The sequence below is a fragment of the Hippopotamus amphibius genome, chromosome 1 (genome assembly GCF_030028045.1).
Source record: "Hippopotamus amphibius kiboko isolate mHipAmp2 chromosome 1, mHipAmp2.hap2, whole genome shotgun sequence".
NCBI classification, from domain to species: Eukaryota; Metazoa; Chordata; class Mammalia; order Artiodactyla; family Hippopotamidae; genus Hippopotamus; species Hippopotamus amphibius.
In genome coordinates, this window is record NC_080186.1 from 36,590,368 (window position 1) to 36,609,381 (window position 19,014).

A 19,014-nucleotide genomic window follows, 5' to 3' on the forward strand; every position below is an offset into this window, starting at 1 on the left:
GACAAATACCATATGATATCACTTATATGTGGAATCTAAAATATGACACAAATAAACTTCTCTATGAAACAGAAATAGACTCACAGACATAGAAAACAGATTTGTGGTTGCCAAGGAGGAGAGGGCGTGGGGGAGGGATGGATTGGGAGTTTGGGATTAGCAGAGGCAAACCATTATATATAGAATGGATAAACAATAAGGTCCTACTATATAGCACAGAGAGCTATATTCAATATCCTGTGATAAACCATAATGGAAAAGAATATGAAAAAGAATTAATATATACATATGACTGAATCACTTTGCTGTACAGTGGAAATTAACACACTGTAAATCAACTATACTTCAATAAAATTAATTTTTTTAAAAAGGCCTCACCTCTCTCTGTCTCTGGCCCTGGGAAGGGTGGGCATGCACCAGAAGTTTAGGGGTTCAGATGGTTCAGGGACCACCTGCCCAACTGTCCATCGCTAGATTTGAGAAAATACAAGTCCCATTCCTCACTTTCTGGCCTCTGGCTGCTTGACTCAGGGCAGTGGATGTTTTCAGGGAAAGCGAATAGGCACCCCTACAGAACCTGAGAGCTGCCCCTCAAACGTGTGGATGTGGGTAGCAGAAGATGTGGCCTGGCTCATGACAAAAGCCTTGAATGCCAGGCTGTTTGACCCCCAAACTCAGCATAGGAGCCCCGGCCTCTGCGCTCCCCATGCCCGGCAAGCCCAGCTGGGAGCGTGCAATTCCCCTCAGGCCCTAAAGGGGGCAGCACTGGCCTGGGCCTAGGGGCTCGGGCCGAGGGCGTGGCGAGTGCCAAGTGCGCGCAAATTCCCGCGCAATTAAAGGGGAGTGTTGGTGATGAGCTCAGGCAGAAGCGAGCGCCGCCCCTGCCTCTGTCCTCCAGGCTGGGACGCTGGTCCGTCTAGTTGTTGGGGAGACTCCCCAGATGCTCTGGCCCCCTCAGACTTCAGCATGAGCCCTCTAGGATGGGGGAAAAGATAACCCCCATTAGAAGGACTCCGTCACTAGGGCGAGGGGGCGGGGCGGGGACACGTCGGGCTCCTACATCCAGATGACCACCCGCATGGTGACGAGTTGTAAGGCTGCGTCTTTAGGGCGGGAAAAGGAGGCTGGGCGTCGGGGTGCATGGGTGGGGGGAGGAGCTTTTTTTTTTTTTTTTTTTGGAGGAGCCTCTTGATGACGTAAGGCCTGAGGAAGGGCGTGGCTTCTCGGTGACTGGCCTCCAGGAAGGGGGCGGGCTCTTAATGACAAGACGCCTGGGAGTGGGCAGGCGTTCATTGATAAAAACGCTGGGCTCCCTCGGGCGCGACCGCCGCGTAACAAATCCAGGGAGCACCACGCGCGGTCTGGGCCTGGCGGAACCCAGAAGTACCCCGGCCCGCGCTGCGCCGCGCCGCCCTCATGGAGCCCGCGGCCGGCTTCCTGTCCCCGCGCCCCTTCCCGCGTGCGGCCGCCCCGCCGGCGCCCCCCGCCGGGCCCGGACCGCCTGGGAGTCCCATGCCCGGACCGGAGCCGGAGGTGTTGTCGGGGCCACCGGCCCCGGACCCCGGGCGCCTCATCACGGACCCGCGCAGCGGCCGCACCTACTTCAAAGGCCGCCTGTTGGGCAAGGTGAGCTGCGGGGCGGTGCCAGCGAGGGCAGAGGGGGGCCCTGCCGGCCTCTTTGCCTGCGCGGGGTGGGGCAGGGCCGTTTGGCCTCGGCGCGGGAACCTCAGACGGCCTGGCCTGGAGCTCCCCTGGAGCGCCCTGCCTGATGCCCCCTCGTCATAGGGGGGCTTCGCGCGCTGCTACGAGGCCACTGACACAGAGACCGGCAGTGCCTACGCGGTCAAAGTCATCTCGCAGAGCCGCATCACCAAGCCGCATCAGCGCGAGAAGGTGAGCCGGGGCCCAGGCCCAACAGACGACGGGTGGGGTGGGGACAGTGGCATGGGAGCCCTTGACGGATGACAGCCCCGCGCTCCCATTGCAGATCCTAAACGAGATTGAACTGCATCGCGGCCTGCAGCACCGCCACATTGTGCGTTTCTCACACCACTTTGAGGATGCTGACAACATATACATTTTCCTGGAGCTCTGCAGCCGAAAGGTGAGGGATGGTGATGAGGTGGGGGAGGGAATAGGGACCTTAAGACCCAAAGTTTGAGCCCTGCTCTTTCTCAGCGAGCACAGGTAGAGGGAGGGTCAGCGAGGGTGGACCAGGGGTTGAGGCAGTGGCTCTCTGCAGTCCCTGGCCCACATCTGGAAGGCCCGGCACACCCTGTTGGAGCCAGAGGTGCGTTACTACCTTCGGCAGATCCTTTCCGGACTCAAGTACTTGCACCAGCGCGGCATCTTGCACCGGGACCTCAAGCTGGGTGAGACTCCTGGGCCAACAGAATGGGGGGTTGGGGAGGCAGAGAAAAAGGCATCTGACACATTTCTCTACCCGCGTCCAGGAAATTTTTTTATCACCGAGAACATGGATCTGAAGATGGGGGATTTTGGGCTGGCAACCCGGTTGGAGCCCCCGGAGCATAGGAAGAAGTGAGTGTTTGAGGAGGGGGTGGCCACAGTCTGTGTGACACAGATGACGTGAGTGACAGATACTGAGTATGTATGTGGGAGGCATGCTGACTGTCTGATGTGTCTGTGTGATAGATGGGAAAGGATGATGGGCTCTGCGTGTGTGTGAGTGAAGGTGGCGATGGCAGCCTGGGTTGCTGGGAATAGTGGAGAGGCTGCGGGTCCTACGTGTGTCTTAGTTCCTGAGACAGATGGGGTGTAAGGATTCTCGGAGGTGTATGACTGATCCTGCGTGTGAATGTGGACGGTAACATAAGCAGTGTGTGTGTGAGACAGACTGAGCATGTAGGGATGGTGGGACATGACACCCTGTGTGTGTGTGTATAAGAGAACCCTGCTATGGCTGGGAAGACTGGGTGTGTAAAACAGATAGCATGTGTGGCAGTTAAGTGTTTATGGGGGGCGTGACAGCTGGTGTTGGTGTGTGTGGCACAGACCCCAAGAGGTGATAACCTGTATGGGTGTCTGACAGACGGGAGTGGGGGAAGGAGGAAGGGATCAGTGATGGACCCTCTGTTGACCCTGGAGGAGGGGGCTGGGTTGGGGGGTCAGGGCCTCCCCCTGTCCTGCAGAGCAGCTGAGCAGCTGGGCCAGGCGGGTGGGCAGGGACTCAGCTGCCATCCCTGGCATCCATTGTCTCAGAACAAGCAGGAGTTCTCTGGCCTTTGGTGACAGGCAGCTGCTTTGTCTGGACTCACAGTGGGGGCAGGGATGAGGGACCAGCCAGGCTGCTTCTAAACCTCGCCCTCTCCTCTTCCCTACCCCCTTTCAGGACCATCTGTGGCACCCCCAACTATGTGGCCCCAGAAGTTCTGCAGAGACAGGGCCACGGCCCTGAGGCAGATGTGTGGTCCCTGGGCTGTGTCATGTGAGTCCCAGGGTCATGTGCACACAGGGGGTGCTCGGGGGGCATACGTTCCACTTGACTCCTGACCCCCTTTTCTCTGCCCCACAGGTACACGCTGCTATGTGGGAGCCCCCCTTTTGAGACAGTTGACCTGAAGGAGACATACCGCTGCATCAAACAGGTTCACTATACACTGCCTGCCAGCCTCTCACTGCCTGCCCGGCAGCTCCTGGCCACCATCCTTCGAGCCTCACCCCAAGACCGCCCCTCAATTGACCAGATCCTGCGCCACGACTTCTTTACCAAGGTTTGTGGCCCCCCAGACACATCCAGTCTGCGGATTCCCAGAGGATTGAATGAGGGCAGGTGACAGGACCCCTGGGCTGCTCTTCTCTGCTCACTTGCCTTCCCTCCTCAGGGCTATACCCCTGACCGGCTCCCTGTCAACAGCTGTGTGACGGTCCCAGACCTGACACCCCTTAACCCAGCTAGGATTCTGTTTGTCAAAGTTACCAAGAGCCTCTTTGGAAGGAAGAAGAAGAGTGAGTCTGCTATGGCAGTGGTTTTGAGGGTATAGAGCGGCAGGGGGCTTGTCACATACATGTGGGGGTGTGAGTCTGAGTCCCTGGGGACCCCTGAGGAGAGCATGTGTTACACAGGCACTCGGGTTTGCCTAACTGTATCATCCCTGCAGGAAGCAGGGGGGCTGGGCAGGATTCTGAGGGTTCGATCTTCCCCCACCCAGATAAGAACCATACTGAGGAGCGGGACGAGGTCTCCTGTTTGGTGAATGGCCTCACTCGGACGTCCATTGGCCATCAGGATGCCAAGCCCGAGGTGAGGTGCTCACGTGGACAGTGGTGCCCTGACTCACCCCCACCCTAGCAGCTGCGGGAAGGCTGGGATGAAAGAGGCTGATGAAGCATCTAGCCTCGTGGTGGCCTAATTGGCTGTGTCTCATCAGCCAGGCAGGGCTGACCTGGGGTGCCCCGGGTGCCAGGGCAGGGCTGGGCCATGGACACTCAAGGATTTGGATTTCGGGGCCTGTCTCACTCCCTTTCCCTATCCAACCCTCCAGGCTCCAGCAGCTTCAGGTCCAGCCCCCATCAGCCTGGTGGAGACAGCACCTGAAGACAGTTCACCCCGTGGGACCCTGGCAAGCAGTGGAGACGGTGAGCCACCAGGAGGGTGAAGGGTGCGAGAGGGTGCTGGGACTGAGACCAGGCCCAGAGGGAAGGAGTGGGTGGAGAGTCACTGCCTAGGACTTGGTGGACTATTGCCTAATTCTCAGTGCCTTGTTCCCTTCAGGGTTTGAAGAAGGTCTGACTGTGGCCACAGTGGTGGAGTCAGCCCTCTGTGCTCTGAGAAACTGCCTGGCCTTCATGCCCCCAGGTGAGGCTGGGCTCTGGTACATGTGAATGGTGGGAGTTCTTTGGGAGGCCAGGAACAGGTCCTCATTCCTTCCTCTGCCATGACAGCTGAACAGAACCCAGCTCCCCTGGCACAGCCCGAGCCTCTGGTGTGGGTCAGCAAGTGGGTTGACTACTCCAACAAGTTTGGCTTTGGGTATCAACTGTCCAGCCGCCGTGTGGCTGTGCTCTTCAACAATGGCACACACATGGCCTTATCAGCCAACAGAAAGTAAGTGGTGTAATGGGGTACCTTACATCCAGGCCACTGTACTCAGCAGGGCTGTACCTCGGCGTGAGCTCCTAGGCTCCGGGGCCTGCAGTGTCTCAGGGGAGGGGCGTGGGTACAGGGCTCCCTCTGACTTCTGTATCTGTCTCCTCCCTTCTAGGACTGTGCACTACAACCCCACCAGCACCAAGCACTTCTCCTTCTCTGTGGGTGCTGTGCCTCGGGCCCTGCAGCCCCAGCTGGGTGTCCTGAGGTATTTCGCCTCCTACATGGAGCAGCGCCTCATGAAGGTTTGTGGACTGGGGTGGGGCACACTGAGGACTAACACCTCCTGATCCCTTTCTATTCCCCCTTGGGGGCGAGTGGGCAGGGGGGTGGGTGTTGAAGCTAGAAGCGGAACCTCTAAGGGAGACATGAATGGAGAGAGGGCTGACTCATGTCAGACAAGTGACCTGCCCCTGCTCCCAGGGTGGAGATCTGCCCAGTGTGGAAGAGGTGGAGGTGCCTGTCCCTCCACTCCTGCTGCAGTGGGTCAAGACTGATCAGGCCCTACTCATGCTCTTTAGCGATGGCACTATCCAGGTAAGAGCTCCTGCTGGAGTTGGGGGTAAGGTCTGGGAGGTCCAGGGTGCTGGGGAGGAAACGATCTGGGCCCTAGGCCCTGATCAGTGTCACCCTCCTGTGCACAGGTGAACTTCTATGGAGACCACACCAAGCTGATCCTCAGTGGCTGGGAGCCCCTCCTTGTGACTTTCGTGGCCCGCAATCGCAGTGCTTGTACTTACCTCGCTTCCCACCTTCAGCAGCTGGGCTGCTCCCCAGATCTGAGGCAGCGGCTCCGCTATGCGCTGCGCCTGCTCCGGGACCGCTGCCCAGTCTAGGCCCCAACCGGCAGGGCCGGCCACCACCCAAGCCCTCAAGCCCGCGGCCTGTGCCTGTTAAGGCTCTGACCCTTGCCTTGTGGCCCTCCCTGTTCCTGCGGTGCCTCACTGGGGGCTCTGGACCGAAGCCCCCAGGGAATCAGGGACCAGCTTTACTAGGGTTGGAGGCGGCCTCCTACCCCTTCTCCAAGAAAAGCCTGAGCCTTAGCCCCCCGCTAGGGGGCGTTATTTATGGACCACTTTTATTTATTGACACATTTATTTATTGGGATGCGAGCCCCAGGGAGGGCCTCCTCCTGGTATAATAAACCGTTTTTGCAAAACTCGGGGGCGTCCTCACTCGCAGTAGAGCCCGTGGACCGTGGCCACGACGAAGAGCGAGGCGTTGGTGACGGCGGCCGACACCAGCCCGTCGCGCGCCGCGTCCCAGAGCGCGCGGCTGGCCACGCGCACGCCCTGGCCGGCGCGCGGCCCCAGCACTACGTTGCACACCAGCTTGTAGCGCGGCGGGCTGAGTTCGCGCAGGCGCACGCGCACCAGCTCGCACACCTCCCGCGCCAGCCGCCCGGCCTCGGCGCCTGAGTAGCGGGCGTCGCGTACCCCCGCCGCCAACGCCGCCTCCAGCGCCTGCTGGGCGCGCGCGGCCTCCCAGCGCTCCCCCGGCGCCGGCTCCGTGCGGTACGAGGGCGCCGGCCGGCGGGCGGGCGCCGGGAGCAAGCCCGAGAAGCTGACCCGCGAGCCGAGAGGCGGCATGGGGCCCAGGGATGGGCGCCGCCCCCCAGGACCCGCGCCTGGCCCGGCCAGCGAGTTCCGGCGTGAAAAGGACAAGGCCGGACCTAGCACGGAGCCGCCGCGGGAGGCCGGGCCCGGGCCAGCTGGTCGGGTCTCATCGATGCTGGGCAGGCGGCCTGGAGGCCGCGCTGGTGATAGTTTCAGCCCGTGGTCTTTGGAAGCCTCCTCCTCCTGGCGTCCGGGGGGCACAGGCCTGCCAGCCATGGACCTGCCAGCCGGAAGACCCACACTTGGATGGGATGGCCCTCACTGGCTGTCTTTGTACGCTATCCAGTCTCTTAGTGATGAGAGAGTTTTTACCCCCTTGATCCCTTCTTACCTGTTTTCGGGGGACAGGTGAATCAAATAGCCCGGGGATGCGTGGATTCGTAGCTGCTTAGAGGGTTAAGGGCTGTTAGGGACACAATAAGGGGAGAGATGTTGCTCAGACTGTCATGTTATCCCTGCTCCTTGAGCTCCACTTTCCTTGGGCACTGTGGAGGTCAACTAAGTGAGCTCGAAGTACACCTCCTTTTCTCTCTTCCACCTGACTTCACCAGCGGGAAAAGGGGGAGATGACTCTGCCCTCTGCCTCAGCCTAGACAATGGTGCCTCCACCCCTTAAACAGAGGGAGGGACAGCCCCAACTCCTTCAACCCCCATAGATCCTTCTAGCCCCTGAATCTTGAATACAGCCATCCTCCACCCCTACCTGCTCTTAGAATGACTGGCACAGAAATCCCCACAAGGGGCTGAGGCTGGGGCCAGGCGACTCAGGGTGGTCCTTCCACCCTCTGCTTTTGGCTTTTGGCCCTACCTCCAGAGTCAGTTCTGGGATGGCTGCGCTCTTCTGAAACTTCTCAGGCACCTGAGTCACCTGCAGTGTTTGGCTTCCAAGCTCTCTCCTAACAGCCCTTGCCCGGCTGGCCTGACTGGCAGGTGGAAGGGTAAGAGCTCCTTGCCTGTGTTGTGGAGTTGCCATCGGTTGCTGGGCCAGCACTCTTCTCTTCCTGGTTCCCTCTCTCCAGTCCTGGCTCTGGCTTAACCCGGGAGTGTTACTATTATGAGCACGTGCTGAGCACTGGGTAGCTGAGTCATCAGGGAAGAGGGATCAACAGGGGCTGAGAGCCCAAGGGCACACAAGTATGACTGAAGGGGCAGATGTAGAGAGGGGCTCTGGTCAGAAGAGTGTCCCCCTACCCCCGGGCTCCTGAGCTGCTGTCCATTTCTCCCCTTGTGAAGACTGGCTCTCCACTTGTGAACAAGTCGCAGAGGGCCTGGGATATGGGGAAACCTTGAGACTGCGGGGGTGGCTGCTCAGGAATTAGAATCTGGGCCTACAGGAAGGAGCACGTCATGGCCTATCATCTCCCCATCAGCCTCAACTAGGACAAACATTTCCGTTCCTTGTGCGGAGCTAGGGTGGGGCTTGAATGACTTCCTCGGTTCAGGGCTCAGGGAGGGGGGAAGGGAGAACCATCGGGACCCAGACCTGATGTAGCAGTGGTGACTCCACTCAGTGAACCCTGCTGACCTGTGTGCCCTGGGGCCTGTCCCCAGCTGTCCACACCTCTCGTGTGCTTTACTGCACAGATTGCCAACCCCGCCCCCACGCTGCAGCTGCATTTCAGGGATGCCAGAGACCATTGTGCCTCTGTCAGAGTTGACACCTCCTCACCTGACCCCCCCCTCTGGGAGGGACAGGACTGCCACCTCCCAAATAGGCCAGGCCTGGGCCCTGAAACCAGTCCAAAAGGACAAGGACTTTCCCTGTTAAAGGGGTTCCCCAGGCCTGGCTAGCCTGATCCTGACCCTGTGTGCTTGTGGGGAGGAGGGAGCAGGGAGTTTGAACTCTGAACCCAGGACAGGCAGGGGCCAGGGTGCTGAGACCCTCCGACCCTGCTTAGGGCCCCTCTACGGCTGAAGTTTTCCCTGGGCCTGTGGGAACGGGGCGGGGCCTCGTCTCAGGCCAGGCTCTAGTTTCCGTGGAAACCCACAGGCTTCCCACCCCGGCGCTGCCTGGGCAGGCTCCCAGCTGGGGCCTCGTCCGCAGCCAGCCTCTCTTCCCCAGTCCAGTCCGCTCCACCTCGGCCTCTCTTGGTCCCCTCCTTGAGTCCCCATCCCCAGGCTGAGCCTCTGGCCTCCTCCACTGGCCTCTGATGCCTTCAGACACCTGGGCCTCTCCTGCCTCATTCCTAAACTTCAGCTTCTCAGTAAATAGGCCTCCCAAGCTCTTGCCCCTCCCTCTTATGCCTTTCTAGCTCCTCACCAGCTCCTTCCACCTACCGCCTCCCACAGACCAACAGACAGCAGGCCTCCTAGGCTGTTCCTCCTGCTTCCTCCCCTGCCCCACCTCTCTCATGGAGACCCCAGGACTGGTTGTGCACGGGCAGTCTGCGCCCTTTTCCTCAGCACTCCGAAGCCTCGTCAACAACCCTCTCTACAGGTGAGGGGGGTGGGCCCTGTCTGTGGGTTTTCCCTAGCTGCCTCTGCTGGGCCCCATGACTCTGAGGAAGCTCTGGGTGCAGAGGAAGTGGAGAATTAGGACATGATCCTCCTCCCTGGTGAACTCAGGCTGGGGAAGTCCAGTATAGAGACTACTGGTCGCTTAGTGTGTATGAGAGCCAGAGGTGGGGGCTGTGGGGACTGGAGCTCAGAACAGCTATGTGACCTCAGGGAAAGGCCTTCCTGTTTTGGATCTCGGGCTCCTGGCAGAGAGGAGCCATCTGCCCCCTGGATCCTGAGAAATGAAATGTAACTTGAGTGCCTCCTTGGGGAGACAGAGGAGCAGATAACTCATTCCTGGGAACTGGGGACTCACGAGAGGAACAAAGCTCAAGAGGCTGAGCCAGAGTCACAGACAGGAAGTAGTTCAAGGGTGCTGCCTGGGGCTCACTGCCGGTCCAGGATGCTAGTAGTGTCCGTAACCAGGGACTGAGTACAGAGGCAGGGCTAGTCAGGGGGACTAGAATGCAGCTTTCTGTCCCCACTGCCTCAGAGCCGGGCCCCTCCCCGGGGGTCAATGACTTCTATAACCCTACTTCTTTGGGCACTGCAGTCTGGTCTGAGCAGTGGGAGCCCCCAGGCCTTGGACCTGAGACTAGGAGGCTCCAAGAAGCTCAAGCTTCATCTCCTGCCTCCTACCCGCTGTGCTGTTCAGAGGCCCAGAGGCTGGGCGGGTAGTGATTATGAAGATGGAAAATGTGGTCTGGCCTCATGACGGTGCATCACTGACGTGTCTGTTTGCAGCCAGTGCACTCTGCACAGCCACCCCTACCCCCTCCTGTCTGGAGGAGGCTGAAAAAGCTGAGTTTGCAGTCTGTGGAAGAGAAGCCAAAAAGAGTTTCCCTTCCCCCAGGTCACAGGCTGGGGAGGAGAGGGGTACTGGGATCAACTTTGTATCAGCCCTGGTGCCCCCTCAGGGAACAACTGATTAAGCATAGCCACCTCTTAGGGTTTGGGATGAGAAACCTGAGAGTCAACGAGTAGGTAGTCTCTTGCCTAGGCACCACGAGGCGGAGCTGGGATTAGAACCCAGGCCTGTGTGACCCAGACCTTTGGCTGGAGGGACTGTGTCTTACATGGCAGATAAGGAAAGTGAGCAAAAGCAAAGCCTAGAGTTGCACAGAGACCCTGGCCTCCTCTTCCTGGTTCTCTGCCCCTCTCTCCCACAGTGATGTTCGCTTTGTGGTCGGTCAAGAACGGAAGGAGGTGTTTGCCCACCGGTGCTTGCTGGCATGTAGATGCAACTTCTTCCAGCGACTTCTGGGCGCAGAGTCGGGCCCCGGGGTGCCTAGCCCCGTGGTGCTGAGCACCGTGCCAGCTGAGGCCTTCCTGGCAGTGCTGGAGTTTCTGTACACCAACAGTGCCAAGCTGCACCGCCACTCTGTGAGCCCACTGGGCAGGGGTCTGGGTGGGAGGAGGGGTTGGCTGAGGGACAGGGGAGACTCCTTTCCACTCCCCCAACCCACCCACTCTGCAGGTGCTGGAGGTGCTGACGGCGGCCGTGGAGTATGGGCTGGAGGAGCTGCGAGAGGTGGGTTTATGTGGCGGCTTATCTAGTTTCCCCCGCCTCTTATGGGCTCAGTGGTTAGCCTGGAGAGGAACGTGCACCAACACAGAGAGAAGTATGGGTATCTCTGTGTAAACAGGCATTTATGTATGCCTGTGTGCACAAGGATATGCTTGTGCTTTGTGTGTGCTGTGGGGGCATGTGGGGGTGTTTATGGCTGTGCTGTAGATACCGGGATAAGTCAGCCTTGATCCCTGTTCTTCAAAGAGGGACAGACACAAGAAAACTCTTAACCCAGTGGCATAAGAAGTGTGACAGATAAGGGCAAATGCTGCTGAGACTGTACGGAGAGTCTCTCTAGTCTCGCCACCAGGGAGAGAGGAGGGGAAGACTTCCTGGAGGAGGAAACATTTGTGTTGGATTTTTGTGAGGAAGGTGTTTTGTTCAGAGAGGGAGAGGAAAGATGGCATTCTAGTTACAGAGGTACAAAAGATGCTGGTGAGACATTTATGTAGCTCGACACAGTGTGTGAGAGGAGGAGAGGGAGAGATGAGATTGGAGAGTGTGCCAAGGGTTGGTTCCTGCAGGAGCTTCAAGAATTTGGACTTCTTTGACCCAGAGGGCAGTGGAGATTCATGAGGTTTCAGATAAAGGAGTGAAGATTTGGAAGCTCAGGAGAGAAGGGATTAGGAGTGATGGGACTGGCTTACCAGTCCAGTAAGGATGGGGATGGCAGTGGTTACCCAAGAGAGCTGCATGGCTTTGAGAGAAGTGGAATTGGCATGACCCAGTACTTTTTTGGATGTGGGGGTGAGAGGGAGATGTCATGGAGGAAGTTCAAGTTTCTGGTGAAAACAGAAGTGTCTTTGAGTCAGGAGGGGGACACGTGGAGAAAGGCAAGTGTCCTGAGAGAAATGGAGAGTGGAATTTTCACATGGTTCTTATCTAGTCTGATAAGTGAGGAATGTACTAAAAGGTAGGCTGCTGGGCTTGGCTTTGCTAGTTCTTAGTTCCTCTAGGCCTGTCAAGTCTCAGGCCCTGGTGATTCCCTGCCTCCCTTGGCCTGGGAGGTCTCTATGGGCCTGGGGCTGCCAGGAGCCTGGGTGGCTCACTGCTCCAAGCCTGCTCACTGCTTCTGGACTGGGGCTGCAGCAGTGGGGGGTGGGGGGGTGGGGGAATGTGTCTTACAACTCCCATTCATTTCTGTTCCCAGCTGTGCCTGGAGTTTGTGATGAAGATGCTGGATGTGGAGCTGGTTTGCGAGGCCCTGCAGGTGGGTGTTGCTGGACAGCCTTGCAGGTGGTGCCCCTGTGGAGGGCGGGGCTACGTGGCCTCTCCAGTCTCCAACCTGACCTCCCTCGTTCTGCTCTCAGGTTGCCGTAACCTTTGGCCTGGGACCGCTGCAGGAGCGTTGTGTAGCTTTCATAGAGGTCCACAGCCAGGTACAGCTCCCCACCTTCATACTCCCAACCCCACACGCCTCATCCTGCTCCTCCCTGACCCAATCACGGACCCACAGGAGACCCTCCGGACCCGTGGTTTCCTGGAGCTGTCGGCGCCGGCGTTGCTGCTCCTGCTGCGCAGTGACAAGCTCTGCGTGGACGAGGCCGAGCTGGTCCTGGCGACCCGGAGCTGGGCACGCGTGGGCGCGGTGAGAGGGAGCTTAGGGGAGCGCGTGGTGGGAGTACTGATGGAGTCTTGGGCCGCAGGAACCCGGCGAGCGGGCGGCTGGGCAGGTGTCCCCGCCCGCCTGGGCTCAACGCTGGCGTCGGCAGGCGGTGCTGGAGCGGCCTGTGGCCGAGGTGGCGGCTCCGGTGGTGCGGGAGCTGAGACTGGCCTTGCTGGCTCCGGCAGAGCTGAGCGCCCTGGAAGAGCAGAACCGGCGGGAGCCGCTCATCCCGGTGCGGATGCGGCGTTGGGGGAAGCACGGGGGGCACGGCCCAGGGTCTGCGGAGTGAGGTGGGCACTGCGTGACTCCACCGTGACTCGCCTCCCCTGCAGGTGGAACAGATCGTGGAGGCATGGAAGTGCCACGCTCTGCGGAGAGGGGATGCGGCCCGGGGCGCCCCGTGCCGCCGCCGGAGAGGCACCGTAGTCCGGGAGCATCATCGCTTTCTGGACCTGCCCTTTAAGTGACCAAATGCCGCGACTTGCGAGGAATTCTGGGTCTCCTCCAAACTACAGCTCCCGACATGCCCTACGCCCGAAGGGGGCTTCCGCTCCCAGAATGCCCGGCGAGCGGGTCGCAGGAGGGACCCGCTGTCTGACCCGCGCGGGAGCCGTGGGTGAGGTTCCGGGGGAGGGCCGGCCTGAACGGCGCGGCGGTGGGCTGAGCCTTGGCCTCGAGGCCCGCGCAAAGCCTGAAAGCGGGTTCCTCGCGCTGTGTTCTGGCTCTGTAGCCGGCCCCGTTTAGTCTTGGAATTCCCACATATCTTTTCAGCGCAGCCCACTCTAACTCCAGACCTGCCTCCTGACGATTTCTAAATGTCCCACAGACTCAATCCAAAATTGAGCTCGCCCCTCATCTTTCCCCAGTTTTGCCCGCATCGTGTTTCTCATCCCCGTGGGTGCCCGAGCCAGAAGTCTGGACCTCATCCTTGCTTTACTCCTCTTCCTCACATCTGCCTCCTGTGGGCTTTAGCTTTTAAGAGGCTGAAAGCAGAATATGCCACCCCAAAATATGCCTTTTTGGCATAGGGTTATTTTAAGCAGATTATTTTAAGAAAAGGGAGAAGTTTTGAAAACAGAGAAGTTACCCCTCTGTAAGGGAAATTTTTAGAAAGGAAATCTCCATTTGTAAGGGCGTCTCCCTCTCTGTACCAGAAGGATGAGTCACAGGAGAATCTTCCAGTGAAGTCAGTGAAATCTGCTCAATAAACCTTATCCTTGCTTTTGGTGCTTTTTCCTGATGGCTTTCCCGTAACTGGCCTCTCCACACTTTTCTTTCTTTTGTTGTTAGCTGATAGGAGGTATTTAAGCAGGTATTTTAGGCCACCTCAGGGAGTTACTCGTTTTCCTCTGAGTGTCTCCCATGTATACATGAGATATACTTGTTAATAAACCTTTTTTTCCCTCTTTCTCTTGTTAAGCTGTCTTATTACAAAAGGTCTCAGTGAAGAGCTCCGAGAGTAGAGAGAAAATAATTTTTCCTCTCCTAACAAGGTCTTTCCTGTTGGTTCATTTCTCCTAGCCCAGTTCAGCCAGCGCTGTGGCAGAAATTACTGCCACAGGCTCTTATTAATCTTCCTGCCTTCACTCCAGCCATTTCCCACACTGGCTGCCAGACTTGTCTAAGATTGTTAGCCCTACTCCCCTTATTAAGTTCCTCAACATCCCCAATCTCTTCAGGACAAAATATAATCTATTTCACTTTCAAGGCACTCAAAATTACTAGTCATTCCAAACATTAGCAACTCTTCCCTCAACTACTACCTTTGCATAAATTCACCGATCCTAAAGACAATGGTCCTCTAGCTCTGGATTTACTTTCTTCATTATTGAAGACTCCCCATGTTCCCCTTTCATTTGCTACACATTTTGTCTTCCTGAGGAGCTGAATCTCCCTGGAGAAAGATCTCTGGGGTCTGGAGTGGTGCCTTATTAATTTCTACTTCCCCAGTCTCTGTCACATAACTAGTGCTCTGTGAATGTTCAGTGATGACTTTGCTTTCTTATTTAAATGTTATCTTATTTCACTAAGATACTATCAACAGGCTTGCAGGATCTTAGTTCCCCAGCCAGGGATCAAACCCATGCCCCTTGCAGTGGAAGCCTGGAGTCTTAACCACTGGACCACCAGGGAAGTCCCTAATTGACTATTTGGAAAAAAAAAAAGTTATTCTTCTTTCTTAGGGATTTCATATAAAAATATATTGCACATGGGTTAAAAATAGTTATTTGCTATTATTTCTTAACACTGAAAATGTGGTTACCCTCCGTATCACTTTGTTTGGATAATGAAAATTGAAGATAAGCTAGATATCCTAGAGGACTGGTTTAACCTAGAGGACTGGTTAAATTAACTGTGGTAATTCCTACAGTGATATTAAAAAATATCCATGATTGGGACTTCCCTGGTGGTCCAGTGGTTAAAAATCTGCCTTCCAATGCAGGGGATGCAGGTTCAACCCCTGGTGGGTTGTGTGCCACAACTAGAGAAGCCTGTGTGCTGCAACGAAGGCCCAGCACAGCCAAAATTATATATGTATATTATATATATATATAAATAATTATATATATATATAAAATCTTTGGTGAGAAAAGCACAGTGCAGACCAAGTAGAGCTTGATTTCTTTTGCTGAAAGAAAAGGTAATATTGGGAGGAAAAAATTTTCCTTGCTCCTCTTAGGGTCTCCGGCTGGGTCTGAAGATTTAAGTGACAGAAACAACAGGAGAAAAGCATACAAATTTATTTAATGTAAGTTTTTATGTGACATGGGAGCCTTCATAAGGAAATGAAGACCGGAAGAAACAAACGAGTATTTTTATGCTAGGTTAAAGAGTATGGAGGTAAGTGTAGTAATCTGGGGGGAATTTAGCAAAGCTTGTTGGTTAGAATTCTTCTGAAAGTCTCTTTGTCCTTGGAGATACAGGATGCTCTTTCCTCTTGATATACTAAGGGCACCTCTCACTTGAGGGTTTTATGACCTGTTTCATGGGAGAAGGGAGGGGATTGGGAGAATGAGGAGGTCAGAATGACTTTTCTGTTTTCTCAGACTCCTTCAGCTTAAAATATTCAATATGTCAAGGTGCCATATTTTGGGGTAACATGTCCTGAACCCCATCAGTCAATAGCACAGTGATGAAGAGTATGCCTCTTCTGGAGCCAAGCTGCCTGGGTTTGAATCTGAGCTCTACCACTTTCTGGCTTGGTGACTTGACTGAGGCTATTTAACTTTCTATGCCTCAGTTTCTTTATTTATAAAATGGAGATAATAATAGAATCTATTTAGTCAGGTTCTTAGGAAGATTAATTTTGTAAAGTGCTTAGAACTGTAGTGGGTCAGTACATACGTTTAGAAAATAAATCTTTTCATTCATTTGTTCCACAAATATTCATTGAGTGCTCATGTGCTAGGCATTGATTTAGGGTCATGGGATCCATCAGAGAACAAGTCAGGTAAAGTCTCTGCCTCCCAGAACTTAAATTCTGGAAGGAGCCACTTAGAGCAGACAAATTCATGTATGATATTTCAGGGGGTGGTTTTCTGAAGAAAACTAAAGCATGTTTTTTTGTTTTTTTTTTTGGGCACACGGGCTTAGTTGCTCCATGGCATGTGGGATCTTCCTGGAGCTGGGATCAAACCCGTGACCTCTGCATTGGCAGGCAGACTCTCAACTACTGCGCCACCTAGGAAGCCCCTAAAGCATGTTTAGCAGCAATGTGGTGGTGTTATCTCAGGTTTACATTTTAAACAACTATTTGGCCTTTGTGTGGAGGATTGGGACAAAGGGGGAGGATGGTCTAGGGAGATCAATTGGGGGAGTGAGGTGGGGGTTGGGAGGCTATTGCAGGAATCCAAGAACTCTTGGACCAGCTTGGTAGCATTGGAGGAAGTAAAATGTGGTTGCATGAAGCACTTGCTTTGAATATGGGGGTCAGTGGAAACTGCTGATGGATGTGAATTTGGAGGACACCAGGTAGGAGATGATATTCACTTAAAGCCACAGGTCTAGATGAGCTCCTCTACAGAGAGGATGTAGACACAAGAGGATGTAGATACAAGAGGACACCTTTGGTAGCTAGCCCTGTCCTTTCATGATACTATTTCTGCAGGGCACTTTTCACTGAGATTGTGTGTGATGCACTCAATGTTTTGCTTTTTGTTTGTTGGTTCTTTAGTGCTTGGTGCCACCAAAAAGCTAAGCTTCACGAAGGAAAGAAACCTGTGTTCTCAGTATGGAAAACTGTCATCCAGCGAGTATTGAACTGGGGAGGGGAGGCCAGTCTCAAGCCACAAAAAACTGCCTCAGCTGTTATAACTGGGTAAGAAAAGCTTGACGGGATATCCGAACTGCTGCGTTTGCCTTATTTTGCAGTAACTCTTGCTGAAAATACCGCGTAACTTAACTCCGAAGTAGAAACTGCCAATAAACGAAACACAAATGCAAAAAATAAAGAAAAACCCCTTTACTTTGAATTTTTCAGGATAGCTGATATTCAGATTCAATAGCAGGCACAAACAAAAATTAACTTCTACTTTTTAACTTTTAAAATTAGCCTCGTTAAATAACGAAGCTTCAAAAAATTCGGTAAACACTCAAAATTGTTCCTCTCCACGGAAATCTTTAGTAAAAGGCGAAAGATTTATGCGATCTGAAGAGAAACCAGAGCATACTCGTTTGCTCTCGCTCGGAACCTCCCAGAGCAATGTAACACTCAGCACAGTTATGGTTGCTCGGCTCCTGCGCGGTTCGCGCGCCGTGCGTGGAATTTACCTAGACCACAGGTTTCTAACAGGCACTGTGCCCTCCAAGAGTGGACAAACCCCCCGTGGGGTGGAACTCGAGCAGCGTGAAACTGTCTTTTCGTGGTGCACCATGGGTATGCAAATCGCAGGCGGCGCCGGCCGGTGGGGGCCACCAGCCGCCGCCGGGCAGGGCGGCGCTGTGGGGACCCCGGGGCCGCAGCGCTCCCTCGCCTCTGTGGGTGTCCCCCGGGAACCGGCGCTTCCTTACCGAGGCTGAGGTTCAGTCCTATCATTCCATACCCTCAGGGACCACCCCACCCCACCCCCACCCCCCCAGTTCTAGGGACAGAAGCAGACACTGTTGAACATAAACAGTCAGGGACCTTGAGACCGTGTAGGAGGCACGTCCCCACCGCTCCTGGAGGAGCTGACATCCAACTTATCTGGAAGGATGGTTCGAGTGAATGGGAGGTGGAAACGTGTTCTTGGCAGAGTGAACGGCCTCTGTGAAGTTAAGGGAGGTGAACATTGAGAGTAATTCAGCCTGTCTGGAGTGGAGTGTGGTGTCTGAATGAAAGTGTGAATCTGGCCAGTCGCTGTCCCGAGAGAGCTGGGATGATGGCAGAGGCTAGGTCAAGTTAGGCCTGGAAAGGGCTTGGCTTTGATCTTGTGATATCACTGATGGGGAGCTATGAAAGGGTGTTGGAGTCAGAGGGCCTGAGTAGTGTGCGATACCACACGGCGGGCTGCCCTACAAACACTGGGACTTGTCCCCAAGACTGATGGTGGTCAGTGCTCCAGAACTGACCATTCCTGGGGTGGTTGGCTCCCACTGGTTGGAATCCTTCAGCTGCTGCCACACCAGGACACCGTTCTGGTTTCAGGGTTATTCGCTAAGAATGAAATAAGAGCACAGAATTTCAGCATAGCTAATATCTCACAAACTGCAAAAATAGCACCTACGAGAAGCCAGGTCATTTTTTTTTTTAATTTTACCTCTTTTTAAAATTTTAATTAACTAACTAATTAATTAATTAATTAATATTGGCTGCGTTGGGTCTTCGGTGCTACTCATGGGCTTTCTCTATTTGCGCCAAGCAGGGGCTACTCTTTGTTGCACCGGTATACGGGCTTCTCATTGATGTGGCTTCTCTTGTTGCGGAGCACGGGTTCTAGGCACTCGGGCTTCAGTAGTTGAAGCACGCTAGCTTGGTAGTTGTGGCACACGGGCTTAGTTGCTCTGTGGTATGTGAAATCGTCCCAGCCCCATGGATCAAACCCGTGTCCCCTGCATTGGCAGGTGGATTCTTAACCACTGCACCACCAGGGAAGTCCCAGGTCATTTCTTACATAAATATTTCATTTAAAATCCTGAAAGGAGAAACTAGCACACTACAGGATAGGCTCTAATCTTCCCATTTTACAGATGAAAACGCTGAGGCTCAGCGAGGTCATCTGACTTTTCCAGGTCACTCAACTGGTAAGTGGCACCATTCCAGCCTGTTGAGCTCTCCTGCTCTACCCAAAAGCCCCTCCATAGTGACCCAAACACTGCTGGACCCAAATGCATCCCCTGGGCACCGGGATGCATCCTCTAATCTAGGTTCCAAGCCAACCACCTGCTTCTCTTCTCAAGCATTTTAGTGTTGATTCAGCTGCAGTAGGCTCCCCCTTACCCCCCCACCCCCCCAACCCCGTCTGCTTTTCGTCAGAACATGATTTTCTGGCCTTTGGCCTGGTGGGGTGGAGTGTGAGAAGGCAGTGCTCTGGGGGTGGGATCGTCCCTGGTGAGTGGGTGGCTGGAAATCAGGGTGTGTTTGTGTGTCAGCTGAGACTGAGCCCTGGGATAATTGGAGAAGGGCAATAAAAGACCT

The 19,014-nt window shown here is 55.1% G+C and overlaps 3 protein-coding genes and 1 non-coding gene across 8 annotated transcripts; 2 read left to right on the forward strand and 2 right to left on the reverse strand.

Annotated features, from left to right (window-relative positions):
- The first annotated feature begins 1,294 nt into the window (after nt 1–1,294).
- Nucleotides 1,295–6,271, forward strand: PLK3 (polo like kinase 3). Of its 3 annotated transcripts, XM_057708764.1 has the most exons (15): nt 1,299–1,626; nt 1,786–1,893; nt 1,988–2,104; nt 2,243–2,372; nt 2,454–2,541; nt 3,353–3,448; nt 3,536–3,734; nt 3,846–3,969; nt 4,173–4,264; nt 4,506–4,599; nt 4,736–4,819; nt 4,906–5,068; nt 5,226–5,355; nt 5,534–5,647; nt 5,755–6,271. In XM_057708764.1, the coding sequence occupies exons 1-15, from the start codon at nt 1,417–1,419 to the stop codon at nt 5,944–5,946; spliced, it is 1,941 nt and encodes a 646-aa protein (XP_057564747.1). In that variant the 5' UTR covers nt 1,299–1,416; the 3' UTR covers nt 5,947–6,271. The 3 variants fall into 3 exon arrangements, with proteins under 3 accessions (XP_057564756.1, XP_057564738.1, XP_057564747.1); XM_057708773.1 differs by having other exon boundaries at nt 1,295–1,626; nt 2,243–2,541; nt 5,735–5,893; XM_057708755.1 differs by having other exon boundaries at nt 1,298–1,626; nt 2,243–2,541.
- DYNLT4 (dynein light chain Tctex-type 4) lies at nt 6,219–7,702 on the reverse strand. Its single transcript, XM_057708786.1, has 3 exons — nt 7,535–7,702; nt 7,058–7,129; nt 6,219–6,946 (listed from the first exon to the last, which is right to left on the reverse strand). Exon 3 carries the CDS (start codon nt 6,940–6,942, stop codon nt 6,283–6,285), a length of 660 nt encoding a protein of 219 aa, XP_057564769.1. The 5' UTR covers nt 6,943–6,946; nt 7,058–7,129; nt 7,535–7,702; the 3' UTR covers nt 6,219–6,282.
- Nucleotides 7,703–8,768: 1,066 nt separating this feature from the next.
- Nucleotides 8,769–16,780, forward strand: BTBD19 (BTB domain containing 19). Of its 3 annotated transcripts, none has more exons than XR_009055127.1 (8): nt 8,769–9,163; nt 10,392–10,605; nt 10,700–10,753; nt 11,943–12,002; nt 12,103–12,171; nt 12,249–12,630; nt 12,731–13,014; nt 16,573–16,780. XR_009055127.1 is itself a non-coding variant. In XM_057745987.1 (8 exons), exons 1-8 carry the CDS (start codon nt 9,078–9,080, stop codon nt 12,863–12,865), a joined length of 876 nt encoding a protein of 291 aa, XP_057601970.1. In that variant the 5' UTR covers nt 8,769–9,077; the 3' UTR covers nt 12,866–13,792. The 3 variants fall into 3 exon arrangements, 2 of the variants coding, with proteins under 2 accessions (XP_057601970.1, XP_057601979.1); XM_057745987.1 differs by lacking the exon at nt 16,573–16,780 and having other exon boundaries at nt 12,249–12,380; nt 12,505–12,630; nt 12,731–13,792; XM_057745996.1 differs by lacking the exon at nt 16,573–16,780 and having other exon boundaries at nt 12,249–12,380; nt 12,731–13,792.
- Nucleotides 16,781–16,948: 168 nt separating this feature from the next.
- LOC130842249 (U5 spliceosomal RNA) lies at nt 16,949–17,066 on the reverse strand. Its single transcript, XR_009050386.1, has one exon. It is a non-coding gene; the product is annotated as a U5 spliceosomal RNA (small nuclear RNA).
- Between the last annotated feature and the right edge of the window lie 1,948 nt (nt 17,067–19,014).